General features: G+C 40.5%; 1 protein-coding gene across 2 annotated transcripts in view; it reads right to left on the reverse strand.

Annotated features, from left to right (window-relative positions):
* Positions 1–23,794, reverse strand: part of UTRN (utrophin) — a 340,380-nt gene that overhangs the window by 268,270 nt on the left and 48,316 nt on the right. For both annotated transcript variants that reach the window (XM_072330886.1, XM_072330885.1), the window contains exons 3-7: positions 18,310–18,371; positions 5,664–5,756; positions 4,198–4,275; positions 1,101–1,193; positions 47–219 (exon numbers count right to left, since the gene is read on the reverse strand). In XM_072330886.1, the coding sequence (XP_072186987.1) occupies positions 47–219; positions 1,101–1,193; positions 4,198–4,275; positions 5,664–5,756; positions 18,310–18,371 (499 nt within the window). The remainder of the gene's footprint in view (positions 1–46; positions 220–1,100; positions 1,194–4,197; positions 4,276–5,663; positions 5,757–18,309; positions 18,372–23,794) is intronic.

A 23,794-nucleotide genomic window follows, 5' to 3' on the forward strand; every position in this document is an offset into this window, starting at 1 on the left:
AAAAACAGCTTACTTCGATAAGTATGAAAAGGACAATGTCACTTACTTGTGTCTGTGGATGACAGCATTAAAAGCAAGTCCATCTGCCCAGCTCGTTGTGAAGTTCAAAACATTGACTTGACTATAAGGTCTCGAGGACTGCCGAACCCAGCTCAACAGGATTTTCTCACTGTTGGTCTGCTGCAAATCTGACATGATATTCTTCATGACATCCTTCACCTGCAAGACAGCAGCACCTACACCTTACAGACATGTTCTTCACTTTTCCTGCTTACAAGTCTTTTGAACCAAGCTAGTTTACAAACCAGGAAAGGCTCTTTTCCATGAAAAGCTATGAGTCAAGCTTTAACTCTTTATATGAAAGGCAGGATTAGGAAGGAGCCTTCAGGCCATCTTTACTCTCAACTGATCACAAGTACCAGTAAAGCACCATGTAATAAATGACAAGTTACTCCTACATTACAGCCCTCCCCCACTCCTCAAGTGCTGCCAGCACTCACCATGGGATATAATATTTCTTACTGCCTTGCACTGGGGTTTCATTAGTAAACAAACCCCAAAAATACAACTTTGCAGAGGCTTTTGGCAAGAACAGGATAACTGTTCAGCCAACACAGGAAGTGTGCTGTTTGATGTGCTATGCACAAGCATCCGCTGAAGTCCCTCCAAGTGAATCCAGTGATCCTCTCAGGTATGTGGATAAACTGGGAGCAATTCAATCTATGACGCTGAGAAACAAACCTCCAGAGCTGCATAAAAGATGCAAGCCCAACAAAGCTATCAAGACAGCAGAAAAACACCTTCAAATATAAGTGCTTAAGTCTTGAGGAACAAGCATAAACAATATTTTAGCATGAAAAGTCCCAGTAATTAACAGCCCTAGGTACTGAAATTAGTGAGTACAACAGCACATTGGAATACACATCACAGGAGGCAGCCAACAGACAGAGGTCAGAAACCAAACACTGGCCTGTCTTTATTTACCAGCCTAAAATAGAAACGTGTTTTTTTTAACACTGACAAAACTCCAGAAAGGTTTATGAGAATCCCAGATTAGATGTACATGATTCCTGGAAGAGATCTCACTACATCCTCCTCACCTGCCAATGCAAGATAATGCTCCAGAGCAGCCCCAGTGTCAGCTTGTGATTTCCATCAACGATGTCAGTTCCCCCGATATTCACCAATTCCACCTGGAAAGGTCAGATCAACTCTATCAAATAACACTGTCAAAGGTTAAAGCTTTGTATGAATCAGCATCCAAATGGGACAAGTTTACACAAGGAGACCAAAAACTCAAGGGAGAAATAAGATGTTCAAGTTTTCTATATGCCTCGGACATTCAAAGTGAGAATGTTTAAAAATAAAAAACGAGGAGAGAGATAGGGAGTTTAGATTACTTCAGTACACAAGAAAATACATGAGGCTACCCACTCCAGCATTAAGTATTCAGCACTCAGGAGAAGACGAGCTTAGATCACACCACCAGACACTTACTGCTCTCCATTCAGTCAATGAAAAGAAGCACCAACCTCCATCTTTTGGAGGAACCTAGCAGAGCACACTGAATTAATCACCACCATGGCCTCTGGAAACAGGGCTAGTAACAGCTCCCTTTGGCACAGGAAACAAATACCACTATACAGCAGATGCTGAAACATGTTCCCACACACCACAGAGCATGGGGCTTCATTCTCACAAATAATCTGAGCCATCCTCCAGTTCCAGGGGCAAATAACACCATGTATTTCAACTCTGTGGTGAAGCTTTTCTCTCCCATTCTCATCCTGGCTCCAGAACAAAGTTGTACTATCCAGTTCCCAGCTTACACTAACCCTAAGAGCTGTATCTGGGAACAGCACTGTTCATATGTACAAAAGCCACACCAAGGAGCTGGTTAGCAATTCAACAATATGGGCAATCGAAGGACAGTGACAGAGACCACCCTCTGGCTGCCAGTGGATCTAGCCTAGAATGATAGAATAGGCAAGAACAATACAAAGTGTCATTTAATTTTATAAGACATACCTAGCATGCAAGAACATAATGGCTTTCTGTGGATGTTTTTCCTCTTATCAAACAATCTTGAAACAAACTGCCTCATTCTTTAGGCTGAACAGCTTGACTTCTGCAAAATGTACTTGTAACCTCATTGCTCTCAGATACCAGCTATGCAATTTTCAGTTCCACATAGGCGTCCCAGTTAGTGAAATCAAACCCAAACTTTGCTGTTGAGATTAGCATGGAACCACAAGTTACGCTTCAAAGTACTTGGATTTGAGGATTGACCTCTCCCGGTTTTTACAGCAGGTGGAATGGAATTTTAACACAAACCTCTTTATAAATACCGAGGATATACTTTCTTGAGGCAACTGTAAATTGAACAGGCAAAAACACACTGAAAGTGCTGTCAGTGCCCACCAGTTTAGCCTGGAGCACTGTAGAACACAAGGAGCAGAAAGACCAAAGTAGAAGGGAACAAAAATAAAACACTTATATGACAAAAGCTTTTTACACCTGAATAGAAGAGAAATATTCCTGAGAATGAGTAACAAAAAAACCTTTTTCTTTTTAATCACAATTATTGTTAGTACTGTATTCCCATTGCAACCTACACCATACATAAAAGGATCCACATGCCCACTTCTGTATTTTAATGATATCTTTATTAAACCAATGTTTTTCAGCACACAGACAGAAATTCACTGAATGGTTAATGGACAGCTAAGACTTAAGCAAAGTCAACCAATAAAAGAATGCTGACAGTAGATTTCTAGCCCTACTGAAAATAGATGGATATGTGCTATACATGACTTGGGTTTTTTTCCCTTTTGCTTGCTTTGAAATAAAAACTTGGTGCATAAATCAAAAAAAGTTTAAGTTCATTACATGAAGTCACTCAGCTCATCAGACTCGTGAAGTCCCATTGCCATTTGAACATGTACATCTTGTAGGCTCATCTGCTCCTTGCAATGTGGATTTTAAACATTTCCTAAGTTACTTTCAAGGTTTTGAATAGTGTACAGGCCACAAACTCTCAGCTCACAGAAGGCAACTGCTTCTTGTTTTCCCTTCATCTTAAACACAAACACTTTCTAATGAAGGTAAGCAGTAGGTATAAATCACACCTGACCTCAGTAACTTTCAGCTAACTAACACCATCTGTTTACTTCTAGAAACACTAGCTTAAGGAAGAACTAATTAATTACTGTAACTCAAAATCATTTCATTTATTATATTCATAAATTAAATTAATTTGAAGTTGGAAAGACCTATTACTTAATAAATAATAATTACTTAATAAATCAATATTTACAGTACCTCAAAGAAGGAAAACAAATAACCCACCACTAAACTTTGGCTGCTTCCTAGAAACATGGCACTGGTTTATGAATGTGGAAGGAAAATTGCAGTATTATATAGAACATTCATGTAACTCTTCTATCAGCAGTTTCCATAAATATGTCAGTGCCTTTTTCATTAGATGTATTTCTTTGCCAGGATGTTGTTATTAAACTATTTCAGTGCCTTGATATTCACAAACAGAAATTCTAATTATAGACAACTACGCTTATCAGGAGTGGTTATCTGGGGAAAAATGGAATTATTTTGCTACAGCAGTACTAGTTTCTAGACAACAAGAACAACAAAATAAAATTAAAATAAAACAAACAGCCATTATTCCCATTTTTCTTAAAGATGAGTGGCTGGAGTTCTCTGTTTGCTTTTCCTGATCAATTAGCAGAGCTCAAAGGCAGGAACACTCAAAGATGTGACAGCTGTCACTGGAAAGATCTCCATGCGTTTTGAGAGCAGGACATGAAAACCCACAGACACAGTACCTGTCATAACTTCAGACTCTTGTACAAGTCACGCACCTTCACTGGAGATTAGCTATTTGTCCAGCCATGCTCATGAGCTATGCATAGCAGGATTACAAGTCAGCTTTGTTTTCAAAGCTGAACACATCTTAGTAATTCTAATAGAATTTAGTTATACTGGGATTAAGTTTGCATTTTAGGATTTCACAAAGTTGCCAGACACTGAAATAACACAGGATGAAGAAAATTGAGAACAATCTACCTGCTGAATTCTCATTTTAAGTGCTACGATATTTATTCTATGTATTACAAACACATTTACAAGCAAGAATAAATTTAAAAGTATATAAAATGAGATGTGGAAAAGTATGCTTACATTGTTTTGATGCAAGACTTGCAGTACTCGGTTGACATTATTTAAAGCATGTACTCTTGTGGAACCTCGTTCTTTAGGCTGAAAAAGATTGACAATGTTTATCAAAATAAATTTAGCTGATCAAAGCAAAATAAGCAAGTGAGCAAAACAGAAAAAAATCTCTTTCTTTTCCCTTGATTTTTTTTTTCTTAATAGAAAAAGATCATCCACAATACTTCCAAAATAAACATCGAGATGAAAACTGGTCAGAACAAAATTTCTCCACCTAAGGCACAGGACAAGCCTTGGATTTTAAGCATGTTTCACTTCATCTTAGGCCGGTATTTTTATTTCCAGCATCTGCAAAATTACGTACTGGCAACACAACAGCAAAATGGGAGTTCTGAGGGAAAATCTGAGGGTTTTGAATATTTGCCAGAGTAGTTGGAATTTTTTTTGTTCCCAAGAGTGAACAAGCAGCAATTCATTTTTCTGGCAGCAAAACTCTGCTAAATCTTTGCACACTGGGAAGAAGTTACACTTCCCGACCTTTCCTTCCTTTTAAATTCAGGAGAAAAAAAAAAAATACCGTAACTCTTGACAGTATCTGCCACTCCATTTGTTTTTAATCACCACAATTCAGTTCCTGCAGAACATCATCAAACTGCACGAGTGTGAAGCTGAACTTGGAACACAGTAATCAACTGAATTAGAAACCAAGAAATTGTTGTTGCCTTCAATAGACTTCAAATCAGACTCCGAATCATTATAAGTACTTACTAGTGAAATGCATGTGTTCAGAAAAATAAGGCAAGCTTGAAAGGTAAAATTTTAAATGCCTGAAGATTTCCTGTTAAGTGCAACAAATCAACTTGAGATTTCTATAAAAAGTTAAATCAAGAGGTTAGTCCCATGTGATGGCACAGGTTTCACCTCATCTATCCGACTGAAGACACATCAGTGTTAGCAGGATACGAGTTTTCAGCCCCACATGCATATTCTCAAATCTAAACAGAACTTGTTTAATTTTTCAGCCTTTTCAAACCCATCGGATCACAAAAGACTTTTCCAATGGAGATGCAGGTTTTTGTTTTGCCTACTAAATGTTCTCTCTCTTTCTTTCTTTCTTTCCTTTCTTTCTTCTTTAAGGGATCCTTCATGAGCATATTAGGAGTAGTTCACTCTTCTGAATCATTCAGAAAGAGGCCTTTGAAGACCTCTATTAAAAATATATACTATGCAAACAACACCTCTGGCTTTATCTGCTTTGCTAAACAGCATGTTAATCCTCTAATGCAACAGCTACACAAACGGTTTCAGCCTGACTCTATATATTATACCAGTAGAGTTCTGTGGAAATTCACTGGAACTGTAGACAGTGCTACAGTCAGACTACACTCTAGAAGCACTTATTTAAACAAACAAAAAAAACACAACAGTTTGTTTTGTTTTCAACAGAAATACACACTCATATACATCTCTCTTACCAGAGGTTTCCCTGTCAGACCTTCCAAAAGGTCCAAAAGCTTCCTTCCATCTTTCAGATCTGTGAACATGTCCTTGACAGGGGGTGTCCCACTCTGCGGAACAAAGAAAGAAACGTGGTAATAAAAATAGTGTTTAGCCTGAAAAGGACGCTTCCTCCTTTTTATCTGTTAGTGCACTTTTTCATTACTGAACATAGTAGATAAAAATCAAGGAACTATGACAGTGGTCAGAAAGAGATATATCCTTCTTTTCTGCCCTGTTTTTTTCCATCTGCAGCTTAACACTGAGAATATCCTGGCCAATGCTGGGCAGATGCAGGAATGGCAAAAGACAAAACTTGGCATATTTGAGGAATCATTTGTGAAAGAATGCTATGGTCTAACTATATCTAGCGGAGGAATTAACTGGGGCTTTTCTGCAAGAATCCACTGGGGCAAATTCTCTCAGAGTAAGAGGGGATTAAAACAGCTGCTGACTGTGTCATCAAGTAAGAACATTTTCTTTTTAACACTCATTTGCCAGCTGCCAGGAGATCAGTTAAGCTGTCCCCTTGAAAAGTCAATTTGAAAAGAAAAACATTTTCTTAAAAAGAAACCTAAACCTCTAACATTGCCTTTTTTCTATTGCTTTGTTTTGTAACATTGCTTTTCAGAAAGAAGGTTGTCAAAGGCCCATCTGATGTGAATTAGCTGACATAGGCCCTCTATAACTTCATGCTCCTCCTTCTGCCTCAATGGCCATTAGTAACCTTAGAAATAAAAAGACAACTTCCCACTCAATCCCATTCTCAGACAAAGTATCTGTTTTCCTCAAGAACTCATTAGGGGCTTCCTTAAATGTCAAATTTTATCAGGTTTGATACTACTAGAACTACACGTACAAAATCAGAGTTGAGTAGCTGGGGAGCCACGCTGCAATGTCCCATACAGAAACACACCTTGCTCACTCAGTTTCAGCCAGCTGAACTAACTACAAAAAGGACAACCATGTAAGCCAGGCAACTTAGTTAAAATGCACAGACATCAGCCTGTTTCTAATGGTAAATTAGATCCAAAATGGGTTTTCCTGACAAATTTATTTTCTAATTACTTTCACAAGTTTTGCCTGAAAGCGTTTATTATACACATTCACACATAATAAGGTAAAGGATGTGGAAAGATACACAGCTCTTAGACTAATACCCAATAGAAGCATTCACTAAATCCCAGCATTTGATAATGTTTTGTCATCACATACTGCCACTGCACAGCCATACCCATTCTAGGGCACAAAGCTTTCATCCTAGTGCATGCACTTCTCAGGTGCTTCAAGATGTTTTGCTTCTCATAGCAACTCGACTGAACGTTTAAAGCAAGCTGAAGCTGCAGGACAGGAAACCTCTGGTACAGTTCGTGGTATGTAATAGGAGGAGGCAATTCACAGGGACAATACAGTAAAAAAATAAATCAATCTGATTTAGATTTGGTTTGCATCACTACACAGAGGATACTGTTGGTACGGAAATTGTTCACTTGTCCAGGAGGGTAGATAGCAGGTGCTAGCAGAGGCCTGGCTGCATGTAATAACAAACACTGTTGTGATAGCAGATGCCCGTAAGTCATAAAGTGGCTGTGCGCAGCCTATCACAAGCAGGCAGTGCAAAAGCACAGCACACACGATCACAAGGCACACAGAAGTTCAGACAGGTACCACTGCAACTGCCTATGGATTTCCTCTCCTTGACAAGAAGATATCTGACCAACTGCTAGTACACTCAGTATTACAGAAAGCATTTCATTACTTCAGCTAGATACTGACTGCATTAAACCCAGTCTTTGCACACAGACCCATAATTAGGCACCTTCTCATGTAACAAACCACTAAACAATTAAAGCAGCGTACATACATGTAACACACAGATTGGAACCATCAAAATTGAGAATGCTATAGCTGTGTACTCTCAATAAGCTCACTGCCGTAGGTCCAGAAGTTTAAAATAAAAAATCTCTAAAGAAAAATAACTGCTGAAAAAGCAGAAAGATGCCACACTTAACACAGTGTACCAAGGATGCTGAGAGCATGCAGCCTTCTCTCTCTGTATCCCATCCCCTCCCTTCCCAGCCACCAAAGCAAAACAAGTGACTTGCTACTTTCAGCCATTCATTTCAACAGGTCATGGTACATCCCAGTCCCATGCAACGCATCCTGCTGCAATAGTAGAAACAATTCAGATTCACTTTCTTAAGAGAATCACTTTTTTCATTTCATAGGCCCTCAGAGCACCACATCGTTCTGCCAGTTTGGAGAGTAAGCAGAAGACTGAATTATTTCTACAATCCAAAATAGAGCTTCCTTAATAAAGTATCTGCTATTCCTATAATAGAGACGTAGCAACATTAAAAGCCTCTGTATTTAATGTGTTTAGCCTATCCAAGTGCTCTCTTTGGGAAGGAATTCAGTCCACAGGAAACTCTTCTGCAAGCACAGAGTAACTGAGGGTGGCAAGGAGGGTCTGTAGTATCCACCCACAGTCCATCACCACCTCCACTGCTCCATCTGCTCAGCCACCAAGGAGGCTGGAAATTTGCTTCCCTTGCTTCCCATGAGTGCACCTGAGAGACATGTGAGCACCTAGTGATAGCATCCCCCATATGGCTGTAGCCTGTCCGTCAGGGTACAAAGCCAGCCCACATTGCTGCCATCACACACATGCTTCCACACATCCATTTCCAAAGAGAAAACAAGGCACAACTTGTTGAGGTCACAGAGGTAGGCCAGTGAGCAATAGTGGTCACATCTCCATGAGAGCATATTTAAGAATGGTTAAAAAAAAAATGCTACGGAATAGCAAGTGGGAGAGAGGAGTAAGAATGTGAGAGAAACAACCCTGCAGGCACCAAGGTCAGTGCAGCAGGAGGTGCTCCAGGCACAGAGCAGCAGCTCCCTGCAGCCCAGGAGTGGTCCATGGTGGAGCAGGCTGCTCCCTACAGCCCTCAGGCACCACACAAAGCAGATCTCCACATGCAGCAATGGAGGAGCTCACAGTTCAGCAGTGGCTGAGGCCTGAAGGAGCTGCAGCCCATGGAGTGCTCTGGGCCAGAACTGCAGCCTGTGGGGAACAGCCTGTGGTGGGGCAGGGGAAATGCACAACCTTGAAGGTACAGATGACGAAGTGTTACGGACTGACTACAAATCCCATTTCCCTGCACTGCTCAAAGGGAGAAGGTTAGAATAGGGTGGATGGAAAAGGGTAGATGGTGGCAGGAAGGTGTTTTTAATTCACCTTTTGTTCTTGCTACTTCAGTCTGTTAGCAGTTGACAGTAAATTTATATTAATCTCCCTACACTGTGTCTATTTCACTCATGATGATAATCGGTGACTGACCTTCCTCTTTTTATCTCAAAGCATAAGCTTTCTTTTTCACTGTGCTTTCTCTCTATTCTTTTAAGGAGGGGGACTAAAGAACAGTGCGATGGAGCTGAGCTGCCCACCGACATGAGGTCACCACAGCCCACAGGACACCACAGTGCCCTTTGCAAGCAGCACTGGCTCAGTCATGCTGTGGCAGAGATTGCAGCTGCAGGACAGCTCTATGCTGGTGCGCTGCAGCCATCAGAGCTCAGGTAGAAGGGGCAGGTGGAAGTCCTCTCCCATGCTGCAGGTAAAGCCTCAGCTCTTCCCACACCCACACAACTAATCTCCAGAAAAAGATCTGGCCTCCTGGAAAAAGTCTGTGTGCAGGTATTCACAGACACACATAAATACACATTTGAGAAAGATAAAAAAAAAAAAAGCATCTTGCAGAAGCCACGGTATGCTAAGCCTGTCTAAATTTTGCCTTTTCAGAATTGACAGATTTTTATTCACTTTCTACTTCAAGATGACACAAGCAGAACACAGTTGAGCCTCCACCAGCATTCCGGGAGTTGCAGCACTCTATCACCAAGCATAATAGATGAAGAAATGCAAGTATGTGCATTCTAAGACTGACAGTGATAAACCATACTAAGCCCTCAGGCAAGGGCAAATTGCTAGTCACGGTTGCTTTGGTAAGCACTTAAGGGCCAGCTAAGCACTATACAAACACAAGGCAGATAAAGAGTCCTTTCTGAAAGACAAAATAGGGCCCAGCTTACACTACCAAGACAGTACAAAGGACAGGCAGGGACTCAGAGTGCACCAGAACTGTGCCAGTACAGGGTGTAAAACATTCACATCCCCCTCACCAAACACTTGTATCAGTTAACAGAAGGTAGTTTTTCTCCACTTAGGTTATATTTTTTGTGACAGCAAAAAAAAAACACCACCGGCAGAAACTTTTCACAGCCCTGCAAGCGCATTGCCAGCAGGGCTGCAGGCACAGTTTCTACAAGAGACATTTTGTCTATCATAAGATAGACAAATAACATAATTAACATACTTAAGAAAAGGCCAAGTCGGTTCCCAAATGCTTTAAACAGGCAGTAGGAAAGGAGCTGATTCACCTCAGCAGGGACTGGCATAAGAGGGAAAGGGAAGAGAAAGGCAGGCAAAGCAACAGGAAGGAAAACGAAAGAGGTAAGGACTGCAGGTAATCTCAGGAAAGGTCTGCTGTAACCTTGGCATGGCAACATATATATTCTGTCCATCAAAGGATTCACAAACAAGGATCAGAAACAGCCCACCTCCTTACGCTGAGTTTTGATAGCACTTCTGGTGCCAGCCCTTGCCACAACATGAGACAAGAGGGTACAGAAAGAACATCTGCTAGCCACCCGTATCAGAAAGAGGATTTAATGTTGATTCATAAATTTTTGGAGATGAGAGTAGCTACCTGAAAGGAGGTAGCCGTGAGGAGGATGTCAGTCTCTTTTCTCAGGTGACAAGTGATATGACATGAAGAAATAGCCTCAAGTTGTGCCAGAGGAAGTTTAAACTAGGGATCAAGAAGAATTTCTTTGCAGACAGTGGTCAGGCATTGAAATGAGCCACCCAGGGAAGACCATCCTAGGAGATACTAAAGAAACATGTGGACAAGGAGTTTATTGACATGGTTTAGTGGAGTACTTGGTAGTGATAAGGCCGGTGGTTGGACTTTATGATCTTAAGGGTCTTTTCCAAACTAAATGATTCTACAATTCTATGTCTCAGGCAGTAGCTGCTTTTTCTTAGTGATCTCTGAACTGGAGAAAAGCATAGGCCATAAGAAGCAAGACCAGTCAGCACAGACATAAGTTTGCATGCTCTAGCAAGAGAGTCACCCCCAACTAGGCAGTAGCAACCAAACGGTGACAGCAGCAACCCTCATGCCTGCTGGCCATCTTCCAGCCTCTCCACCTAGATCAGCTTCAAGACAGGGGCTCACTTCCTTGCTTGCATATAGGATTACTAGCTGTATGAGAGAGATGCAAAGAGCGGTCATTCAGGCCTACCAATGTGACTGTGCAGAAATCACTCTTTCCCTTTGCCAGAAAGCGTTCTCCAAAAACAAAGAAAGCTATCGATGAAATCTGAACCAGATATTTATTTTCATTTTTCCAAAGGAATCATCCATTGCTACTGATGGAACAAAGATCAGCCATCAGCATTCAGTTAGTTGAACAAAAACCACGCACAGCTTCAATTATGACTTTATGTGATGTTAGAATTCTTTTTTTTTTTTTTTTTGCTTTGGTTTGCATTGGAGTTTTTGTTTGTCTTGTAACTAACAGATAAGTATTTAGCAAACAGTAGTAGAGCTGCAAAGACCCTTTCCCCTTTTTACACTGAAAAAGGAGAAATACTGAATAGGTTCAGTACTCAATGAACAACATGAACCATTTGTTACGTTCAAACACATTCCCAGGAAATTCATGGTAAACACTTATTTTAAACTCAGTTACAAACAACACAATGAGTAAGAACTACACTTTACACTAACATCGATTTAAAATGTCCAGTGCTGCTACATCATGAGACCAATACATGGGAATTTAATGTGGGAAAATTCAGAAAGCAAAAAAGGTCAACGAAAAAAGTAAACAACCATGTCAACAAATAAAAACTGCTAAATCCTGCCAATTTCTAATTTAAGACCCTAATCATTGGTTACATAACTCTTATTATTACTATTATTAAAAAGTGATCCTTTTTTCCATGTTCCTTCCATTGACATTGAGGAGTTACAGAAGAACAGATGTAACTATTAGATGTACTGCAACTTGGTACACATACTTTGAGTGCTCTCTACTTCCTTTTGTACTTCTTTGCTGAATATGCCCAAGTGAAATCAGTATACAAAACTAGTACTGAATATAAAATAAGAATTTAAAGTCACAGGAGGAAAATACCTTAAAGACAGAATTAAATATCACAGAAGTAATTAAATGCAACTAAATAACTACATAAAGCTCCAGACTAACAAGAAAAACAATTAAGACCTATCACTGAGATACAGTAGAAAGTTTAATTCTACCAGATGATAGACATGAGCTTAAGGAGTCGAAAAGCTAAATATAGCTCATTTTACAGAACACCTGAGATATCTGGTTGACTACACAATAAAAAGAGGAAAAACATAAAAGCAAGTATCAGACATAGGAAGCCAGCAAAACAAACAAGTCATCAGTAACTCTGAATATTTTCTCCACGTCCCAGAGTTACTATTAATGCATCTACATTACCTCACACTAATATGTATAATAACAAAACTAACATGAACTTGTATTAAAACTTCAGTACAATAACTTGATTACTACGGGTTCTGCTGACCAGATAAAGGAACGTCTTTGCTTCCGTACCTATACCAGAGTCAGCTGTCGTGCCTGAGGATGAACAGACACACTGTTCAACAAACACTGCAACTGGGATAGTTACCAACTGAGATTGTGAATTACAGTCAAACTCTAATTCAAAGTCCAGAGCACTAACTAAAATCAGCTGTTACAGTCCATATCACTATTGCAAGCTTTTAAGTCCAGCATGGATGATGCTGACTGCGCACTTCTTTAGAGCAGAGGCCAACAGCAGTTAAGAGAAAGGCAGAAAACCACAAATTCTCATGCAGTATCTAAATTCAAGAGAGATCGTGAACTTAATATTGCCTCATCATCCTTACCACATCTCAAAGCCTACTAGTAGAGAAAAATAATTTCCTGCCTTTCTTAGTGCCTCCCTCTGAGAAGAGGTCAGATAACAACCCACATAAGAAACAAAAGCACACCAAATAATTTTTTCAAGACTATGTCAGTTCATACAAACAGCAATTCCTTTCCACTCATGTAATTTCATAGGCTGGTGCTCTTTTTTTTCCCCCTCACCCCTCTTTTTTTTTTTTCCAAATAAGATGTGACTATCTTTTTGAGAGAGGCTACATCTTACAGTTAAACTGAGCAATGGAAAACATCAGGAACAAATAGACCGTAGATTATTTTACAAGCAAGGAATTATTTCCTTGCTTATACCACAAAGACTCAACTGGAAAGAGAAGTACAGACTCTTTTAGGTCATGTTTCCCTGGACAGATAAAATTGCCTAATCAATCTTTTCTATCTACCTTTTCGCATATATTTAACTTCAGAATTCTACTGCCAAAAAAAAAAAAATCCATTCCAACAGGTCTCCGACTTCAGGTACCCCAGGTCATGTGAAATTAATTACCTTGAACAGACACGCTTTTGTCTTTAAAAAGATTTATCACATGTGCTAAGAGTCAGCAGCAGAGCAGCGGTATGTCTTCACAAGTATAGAGTCAGACATTTACTACATGACAAAACAACCCCTGGAGAACAGAAAAAAAATCAAAGAGCAAAAATGTTGGGAAAGATTTATATAGCACACCATTCATAAAGTTAGATAAGACTTCACAGTTATCACAAGAATTAATTCCTAGTGGAGGAGGGAATATGTTAAAGATGAATAAGAACCATCCTGTTGTTAAGTACTCCAAGTAGAAGCTCAAGAGTTTGTCCTCTGCAACCTCCTTTTTGTTTTATTTGGTACCTCTCTAGGAGAAGTATCAGAGCCCAGGATAACAAACGCTCAGAAACCCTGCACCAAGTGTTTGCCTTCTTGCAGGCTTCATTGGAGCTGCCCTGGATGATGCTGTCTCCTCCCATGCTGCACCTTAAGCTCCTCTTTGCTCTTTAACCCTAAATTTTGAAAAAAAAAAATCGCAGAGCAGGAGAGAGCTTGTGATGCTGTAAACTTGGGACATCTGTCTCTACCCACGTTAGCAAGTCATGCTCCAAGAACGCTCATTCATGTTCAAGACTTAAGAAAGAAAAAGGAAAAAAAAAAATCCACATCCTTTCCCTATACATATAATATACATATATACCCACATAGTATAAACATCACCAGGGGTATAATGTTCTTTCAGCAGAACACAACTTTCTTAAAAGCAGCATTTTTGCCATCTCTGTACGAGAATTTCCCAAATATAATGGAAGATAACTCCTTAGGAAAAGGTCTCAATTTACCCATGCTGGATGAGTGAACTACTTCTAGAGTGACAGAGCAAAAGTTCCGACAAGCTGCGACAGATCTGACTCCACAGATCTAAATTAAGATATAGGGCATCATGTTTCTTGTGCTGATGTGGCTCCTACCTGCCAAGTTCAGGAACAGCAGGAGAGGAAAATAAGCAATCTGAAAGCAAACTTGGAAAAGGAATACCTTGCAAAATAGGAACACAAAAACCAGCCAAGATTGACCCTTTGCCAAGAGACAAAAAGGGCAAAAAGATGCAAAAACATTACCAACAACACAAGAATCAAATCCTGTAAGGGATAAAAAGACGAGGAGATGTCAAGTGGGAGATGGAGAAGGGAAGGAAAGACAGACCTTGCCTGCAACTTTGACGAGAAAAACTGGGTCTCACTGGATAAGGAACTAAGTGACAAAGAAGTGGGAAGAGAAAAGGTAGAACGATAAAAAGAAATCCAGATTTGCCAGAATTTGTTGGGCAGTCGAGCTTTCAAACACAGGAGGTTGTAGTAGTAAGTGAGGAGAAAAGAACAGGGTCAAGTAAATAGGCACTGTAAAGAAACATGGCAGAAAAGTCTGTGCTTGCAGGGTATAAAGTGGGACATAATACTTCTTGCTGTCTCAATGTGCCTATAAAATCTAGTAACCTGGAGTTTTCCACAGCAAAAGCGCTAGCGTCCTACCACTATGCTGTTTGTCAGATGAAATGTCACAGGTCTGTAAGATTTACCTACACACCCCAGAGCCTGCTGCTATGCCATGCAAATACACTCCAATTGCAATTATTTTTAAAGCCTAGAAAAGTCAAAATCAGAGCTGAATAGAGTCTCTGCTCACTCCCACTACTTATGTGCAGCAAATACTGTATGCATGTGCATGATCAAATGATTTCTCTACCTTCTGGACTAATCTAGTAAACAGACCAGATCTGCTCAAGGGGTAAATTACTGCTGTGCAGAGAAAGATCCAGAGGTCCTGCCTTATTTCACCATGTGGTAAAAGAAGCATTTATTAAGCACAGGTGAATACTGCAAAAAGGAAAAGACCAGTGCTATAGATGATAGAGCAGAAATCTACCCTGTGGAACTAGATCTAAACTCTACCTGTAGCCAAAAGTTCTCCCATGACGCTAAAAAGAATAATCTTTTAATCTACTCTCATGAACAGTACTGAAAGATGTGGGGTAGGAATAAGCAATGATTTCACAGCCAAGGTATTAAAGTCAGATTCCTCCTGTTTTATAACCTAGGGGCCCTGACTAAGGAGCTGTGGATCATTTGGCCTTTGCAGCTTGGGCTGTACCCATGTCAGGCAAGCTACAGTCACCACTGCATCAATCTGTAGAGCTAGAGAATGTAGTTACATTTCATGGGAGAAAAATTACTTTTCATGTAAGTTTCCCTTGGAAACTCTGGCTTTCTAGTGAGACCTACAATTTAACGCATAACCTATAAGTAACCAGTAGCTATATGCAAAAGAAAGGAACCTCCAAAGACCACTTAGCCCTGTCTTTGCTGACACAAGCATCATCTTCCCCAAGTCTCTTCCCTATGCTGATCAAGACCCATCTCAAAATCTAAAATACATATTTTAGATGATTTGCTTCAGTTTGCAGAATAAATTATCTGCCTGAGCCAAAATAAGACTCAAATAGAGCTTTAGATTAGAAGACATTACAAAAATAGCCAACCTTACATATATCAAGCCAACATTTGATGGGATACTGAAGATTAGTTTACTTTTGATATTTGTCAATATTTGCAGTAGTTGTAAACACAACAATACTCTTGCATTGCAGAAAGGTGTTCTGAAAATATACCCATTAAAATCTACAAACTAGTAAACCTTACATTCATCACATAAAGGAAACGAAGGAAGAATCGATAATACTAAAAATAACTCTTTGAGTAGATAATGGTAGGATAAGGGGAAATGGTTTCAAGTTGAAGAAGGGAAGATTTAGGTTGGATGTCAGGGGGAAGTTCTTTACTATGAGAGTGGTGAGGTGCTGGAACAGGCTGCCCAGAGAGTCTGCCCTGACTCTGGAGGTGTTCAAGGCCAGGTTGGATGGGGCTTCAGCAAGCACTGGGGTTTGGCTGAGTTCATTCTCTGACTTTAAGTCTCTATCTGCTTTAAATTACTTGTCCCTTCACTTCAAAAGTACCAGTAAGACGTATTTCAAATTTAAGTGTGCAAAAACCAAGTTACTGTACTCTAAAATAGAGCAAGAACTTACATTTTGCTGGACAGGTGACCAAAGAAGCTATCACTATCATAGAGCACAATTGAGCCTTACTGTGTTGCACTCACCTACCTACTCTCTGATGTTTTATTTTCTGCCACATAAATCTAATATGTTCACCCAACCTCCAAAATCTCTCAGTCCTACTAAGCAACTCCCTCTATCTAGTTCACGGATAAATTTTGAACAATGCAAAAAGCTTCAAACAACAATGTAACCTGCCCCTGCTCATTTTCAAAGTATAGTTGAAACTAGATTCTCACAGGAGGAGACTTCTGTTTCACATGAGCAATTTCCTTGTAATTCAAATATGCTAGTTCATAAATCTTCCTAAGCCAGGATCTTGGCATGGCAAAGTGGGTATGCTCGAGTTTGAATCAGATGTGTGAAGTGCGTCCTTAAAAATAAATGTCTTTAATTATCAACGTGGCTTACATAGCTAGAGGTACTTTAATGGGCCATGAAGTCACCAAGTTGTTCTAAATACAGCAAGTATCTGACTATAGCACCTGGAATTTCCTGCCTAAGGGCAAGCAGGATCTATACGTATACATAACATAAAAATATATACCTATGGGTTTATAAAGGCTGAAAACAATCATATTTATTTCCATAGAAAGCCATGTACATAACATGTACAAATAAGCCACACAACACATTCTCAGTACCACCATCATTTCCAAGATCATGACATTTTTATGCCAAGGTAAGCTTCTAAAAATAGGCCTTTCTTTCCTACCAAGTTTTCACTCCTTACACAATCTTGCCCTGCCTAACTGCTCCCACAGAACCATTCCTCTGTTCCAGCAGCAAAGGCAGAATAGAGAGCAATCATTTATGTATACACACACTGCTCCCCTAAAGAGGAAGCTAGACAAGCATGCCTTGGATAAAGAGTGCAGGATATCAGCTTTCAGCCAAAACAAACCTAGGCCAACATGAATCAACTGAGGCCACAAACCCTGCATTGCCTGGTGTCTGATTGCACAGGAAGCTCGGGAGGAAGGTAAAACTTTCTTTTTAAGCTGACCAAGAATATCAGAAGGGCAGTGCTGCAGAGGCAGCCATTCATTGCCATAGCACTATCATGTCGCTGTATTTTAAAAGCACCAAAACACTTCTACACTTGCATCAACTTTTGGGATTTCACATAAGGCCCTATTCAAAGTAGGATAACTAGCAGTTATTTTTACCATACTGACTAGAGAAAAAGAATACGGGAGAAAATAAAAAACGTGCTTCTCTGATCATAACCCACGTTCCTTTGCACATCCAAACTGTAAACCAGATAAACTTCCCACAGGCACAGCACTCCCAGGGAATGCGTCATTTTTCACTATTAGCAGAATGGCAGAAGAAGTGGGCTCTGAATAGCATCCCAAAGCAACCACCACTTCCCTTCTCATCCCAAAACATAAAACAAGAACCTCCGTAAGTCTCAAGTCAATACAGAGAATTAAAACAAGAGATGTACAGCATGAGAGCCAAGGGGAACTCAAAATGAGCAAACAATTATACAAAATTTCACAGTCAATAGCAACACCAGGTGGCCTCAGCTGGAGGTTTGCAGAGTGTTTTGGATGAGCAAAGCTGACTCAGCAGCACAGAGTAAACACAGTGACTACTGCTCAGAATCTACTTTAATACACTCAGAAAACTGCATGCAAAAATAAACTGTTTGAAGATGACTAACAACCAGACACCACTGTGCAGATAACGATGCATTTTAACAACAACAAACAGAACCTTTCATTCTGAGCTCTTAAACAAGGCACACAGTATTTTTATTTTGTGGGAAATGCTTATGTGTGTGGTGAAAATGAAGAAATAAACACTGTTTTGCCTAGCAGATGTATGCTTCCATTGAATATTTTGACACATTTTACTAGGCACATTCTACAAAAAAAAGTATATTTAACCAACGCTGTTCTGAGCAATGAATCAAAAGAATAAAGAAGTATTTTCAAACCAATGTTACCTTGGAAAACCGAGCATTTATCCATTTGGTAAACGTCTTTTTCTGTACATCATTGTGTTCATCTGGAGAGAGACAACAAGAAAGCCGTGAGTGAGAATGTATTGTTAAAAACAGGCAAAACTAAACACCACCCAAACTCAATAGCAGAGATAACTTTACCTGTAGAGTCCTACACAAAACTTTGGTATAGTTTCAGCTTTGACAGAAATTGTGTCCCCTCACATTAAGCTCAGCTTTCCAGCACTCCCCAGTACTGGGATGGACAACAACATACATACCAAAATCACAAGCTTTTGAGCTGTTGAAGCACAGCAGCCTACAAAACCACAGCCTTTTAATCAACAGTCTGTCGACACTTCTTTACCCTGATGCATTACTTCATAAGCTACTGAGGAAGCTTTCGATGCAGATAATAGCCTCCTTCAGCACAGCAAAGCTGCTGGGACAGCCCTGGAAGCACTCACATGCTTACCCACCTCCAGCTTGGTTTTACAGCTGAATCACAAACGAGGTGAATGAACTGTCACTAACCTGTGTGTGAAAGGGCTGGGCAGCCAGGCAGGCATCTACTACTGCAGCATCAGCATACCTCAGCCTGGGACCCAGCAGGACAAAGAGGAAGGACAAGAGAGAATCTACAGGACAAAGCGAAGGGAGGAGCTGCGTTCTGCAGCTCAGGAGAGAAAAGATTGCTTTCCAGACTGTTTTTAAGAATGTCATTCGGGAGTCAGCTGCAATTTTAGACACAGTCTCTTATGAGGTGGGTGCTTGGCACAGAATATCAGAATCAAGATTTAAACTCCATATATATTGAATATTTTGACTTCACTTTTTTTTCTACTCCCAAGTTCTTGTGGGTTTTTTGTTTTTTCTTTGAGACAGGAACAAACTATTATTCACTGATACTGGTAGACCAAAATGTTAGCCTTGTACAAAATTCAGTCCCAAATTCTGTTCACCTACTGATAAAGCTTCCCATTCACATTAGTTGCAAGTACTCTCGGTATTGAGAGCACTGAGAAGTAAATATGAATCTCTTTTTAAACATCATTCAGTAACTTCCTTCTGTCCTACTGAACACACCTCCAAGGACAGTACATGGGAAGTCTCCTATTCCCCAGCATTATACCAGCTTCAGTTGGCCAAGCCATGCTCTCCTGCAGCACCTGTCCCCCCAGGTCAGCCTTCCAAACCTCAGGCGCATTTCAATTAATGCACTTAGACTGTGCACTGCAGTAGCATATGTGACACTTAGTAAAAACCCAGCCCCTTTTCCCCCATTTGAAGAAAAAGTTTCCTAAGGGAGATAGAGGGAAACAAACAAAAATCCACAGCTGACACAAATTAACTTGATCTGCGATGAAGGCACAAGTGATATGGATTTGTAGATCTCATTATCTCTCAGAGTGTCCTTTCTAACTGAGCAAAGAATGAGAGCCCTCACTACCCTCATCTCTCCAAAGCATTCTGCTCAGCAATAAAACAGGAGATGCTTTCCCACTTAGACTACACCTCCATATTTGTGTTATAAAAGCCTCTGAAAGTAGGATTTTTGTAATTGGCCATTATAGCTAGGATCATGTCAAGCTTTCTGCTATAAATCACTGGAAAACAATCTGAAACCAATATAGTGCTGTTTTGTTAACAACAGCGACAAGGTATTTTATCCCTCAAATTAATTTTCTTTAGATTCCTATGAGTCTGTAAAGTTAACCCCTGGAGGCTGACATTATGATTCAGATAACAAATTAGCCAAAAAACAGTGTTACCATTCAGCGAAGCACACGGCACTACACACCATTTTTCACACAAGACATTAAAAATGTCAGCAAGTTGTAGCTGAGTGAGAAACAAATTTACCAAGTCTGTAGAACACTTGTGTTTCCTTTCACACCACTGTAGCCTCACGCTGAATAGAACTGCATAGCAGCAAAGGACAGAGCGTGGGCCAACTTTTACTTCACCACCACAGCAATTGTTTCCTCTGAAAAAATATGGCTCTGCACGCCTTCAGTCATTTAATGGGCTTTTAACAGCTGACATCAGAACAGTTTGTTCCTTTAAGAGGAAGTAAAAAGAAACCACACACACACACAAAATTAAGCTCTTGTGATGACAACAGAAGGGAAAAGCTTCCTATTCTGGGTAGCTTATATTGTACAACATGATGCAGGTCTATGCAGCAGGGGTACTCCCAAAACAAATGGCTCCTGTGAACTAACGCCCTAACTCTGTCCTGGCACCTGCAGTAGTCACGTTTACAGTCTTATGTACCTCCTCCACTCTGAGCACTGATTCTATTCTACCGAGACACTTAATTCTACTGAGACACTTTGGAAGTGCAGTTCAGGTTCAAGCTATTACCAAGCACTTTCAGGAGCAAAAAGGAATCCAAATGAACTAAAAATAAAGAGATTAAACAACACACACACACAAAAACCTCTCTAGATTGTGCTTTGCCCTTTATTTAACCTCTGCTTCACACTGAGAGCCAGCTACCTTATTTCCCCAAAATGCATTATGTGCTCACATGACAGAACTATGCTATTCAGTTTTTGAAAGACAAAAGTTATCACACCCAAAGTAGCTGGCAGAGCAGCACTGTAATGAAAGTGCCCTGGATACGTTAACAGACTGGATAAATCCTGTATTTCACTTGCCAACCAGTTCCAAACAAGTTGCCAATGTTCAGCTCACATTTTAAGACTTAAGTTTGCCTTCCTCACTTCTTTATTTACGTTCTCACTTAAGTGTAGTGAAGGAATTTCGAAATAAAAGGAGGAATTAGCCCGTGGCTTTCAATTAAGGCACTAGGAATGTAACAAAGTTAGAAACAACCCTTTGCCTATGCCTCTGGGCAGGCAGGAGTATCTATCACAGGCTCTGCCCCACCCAGGACAAGCACATCTGACAGCCTCACATTAGCAGAAGGAATAGGTGTTTCTGTTCTTGCGTGCAGGATTTTTAGGACTGAAAAACAATCTTGAAAATAACCATCCTTTTGTCAAAGCAACTCAGACTAATTCACATCTAAAGACACAAAAATAAGCATTAAAAATTCAAAGCTGGAAACCAGAGTGGTTTTTATCCCCAAGTAGTAAGAGACGCAAAGCCAAGCAAACTACAAAGCACTGGAGTGCAGTGTACACTGGGCTCTGACTTCATTAACAAAGAACAAACTTGATTAGCAGCTCTTTCCTGTGTTGTTCATACTTTCAATATATATATATATATATATTCTAAGAAAAAAAGAGAGAGAGAGAAAAAAAGAAAAGAAAAAAAGCAAAACTTAGGGTTGTTGTGCAGATGTCCTTCTCTTGCACCACCATAAGAAAACAAATGGCTGCAGCAATAAGCTATTCAATCTGCAAGCTTCTGCCTTCCCACTGCGTCTTCAGTCCCCACAATCAGTGGCCAACACAATGGTTTTCTTCATTCCTTCCCTCAGTCAATTTCTGCAGTTGGGTAAGAAGTCAGCTATAAAAAATGGTTCCTCTAACAAAAGAGTAATGGCACCTCCCTAGAGCAACAAAATGCAGCTGCCCGATTCATAAATTCTATGTATAGACCAAACTATGAAATAAGCACTACTAAAAGAAACACAGATCAAAAAACCTTACACCTCACTCCCTGGTGTTTCCCAAACACCAGCTGAAACAAAGCACCACAGAGTAGTAATGAGGAACCCCTGTGGTTTCCACTCAAGTGTTCCGTGAGTATAAGCTAAATTGGATTTACTTCACAATAAAAAAAAATCCCCCAGCAACTGATAACTAAGAAGAAGGAATCCTCACAGCTGAAGCACTATTAAAATAGCTGTTCCCATACCTCCCAGCAAAAACAATCCAACGCTTCATGCTGCTGGCCTCAGCACATTGGAATGGCATTTAAAGGGAGCACAAAGCTCTCAGACAGAAATAATGCTGTGATACCACACCACAGGCCTGCTCAAACTCCCACGCTCACCAACAGACCACCTGATGATACTGCAGAACCAAGGGTTCTAGGCAAAGCATCCCCAGTACCTACACAGGGCTGCTCTGGAGGGCGCATGACAGCTTCCCATTCTCAATGGGACAAAAGAATGAAGGAGACCAGGGTGTAGGTGGAAAGGGACACACTGTAGGCCCGCTCCCTTCCCAACCAAGCTTCACAGGTCAGCCCCAAGCTGCCACAGCTTTGCAAGTTGTGCGTGCTGACAGTGGTAAGCCAGCTACAACTGAGAAAATTGAGACACCAAAGTGACAGCAAGCATTGTGCTCAAAAGAAAACTCCTGATCATTCAAGGCAGAGCTTTCCAATGACAAACTCCCCATTTTGGTTCAACAGACTCTGTTTTGGTCAACCTAACCAGTGCCAGCTCCCAGTGGAAGATCACCCTGCAACATCTTTGGATGTGATACAAATGAGTTTTGACATGTACTTCACAAACTGCCAGTAACCACATATCTGAATTAGAAGCTAGAAAAGTTTCCACTAAAAGCTTAACATTCTAGAGCAAGTTTGCTAAATTTTCTTACAGCAATTTGTTAGAGAAAATCATATGTCAGAGCAAAGGGTTTCAGCTACCAGTGAAGAACATTGTGGGGGAAAGAAAAGACTAAAGTATAGGTAACCCAAATACCTTTATAATGACAGCAATTGCTTTGGATAATATGTGCCCTGTAGATATCTTAGGAAAAGCTTCAGTCATAGAGCTAGAATGATGAAGTTCCTCTTATCACCATGTATCAAACTGGTGACAAGGAAGGCAACTACCTCAACATCTGCAATGCCTTTGACGTGGTCCCTGACCATATCCTTATCTCTAAATCAGAGAGATTCATCCAGGTGGAGGCTGATAACAAGCAGTGTCCTCCAGGGGTCCACCTTGGGTTCAACACTCCTTAACATCTTTATCAGTGAAAAAGGTGATAGGATTGAGTACATCCTCAGCACGTTTGCTGATGACACCTAGCTGAGCAGTGTGGTTGATACAGCAGAAAGAAGCAATGCCATCCAGAGGGACTTTGATAAACTCAAAAGGTGGGCCCTCATGAACCAAATGAGGCTCAACAAAGCAAGTGCAAAGTTTTGTACTTGGGTCAAGGTAATCCCAGGTATGTAAACAAACTGGGAAAATAACTCCTTGACAGTAGCCATGCTGAGAAGGACTTAGTCCCAGCTGATGAATAACTTAACATGACCCATCATTGTGTGCTTGCAGCCTGTCAACAGTATCCCAGGTTCCACTCAAAGAAGAGCAGTCAGCAGGGACCTCTACTCTGCCCTCATGAGTCTCCATCTGGAGTACTGCATCCAAGTCTCAGGTTCCCAGCACAGGAAAGATGTGGAGTTTTTGGAGAGGGTCCAGAGAAGGGCCACAAAGATGATCCAAGGGCTGGAACATCTTTCCTGTGAAGACAGGCTGAAGGAAATGACCTTGTTCAGCTTGTTAAAAAGAAGGCTGAAGGCAGACCTCACTGCAGCCTTCCAGTACTTAAAG

This window comes from Excalfactoria chinensis, chromosome 3 (genome assembly GCF_039878825.1).
Source record: "Excalfactoria chinensis isolate bCotChi1 chromosome 3, bCotChi1.hap2, whole genome shotgun sequence".
NCBI lineage: Eukaryota > Metazoa > Chordata > Aves > Galliformes > Phasianidae > Excalfactoria > Excalfactoria chinensis.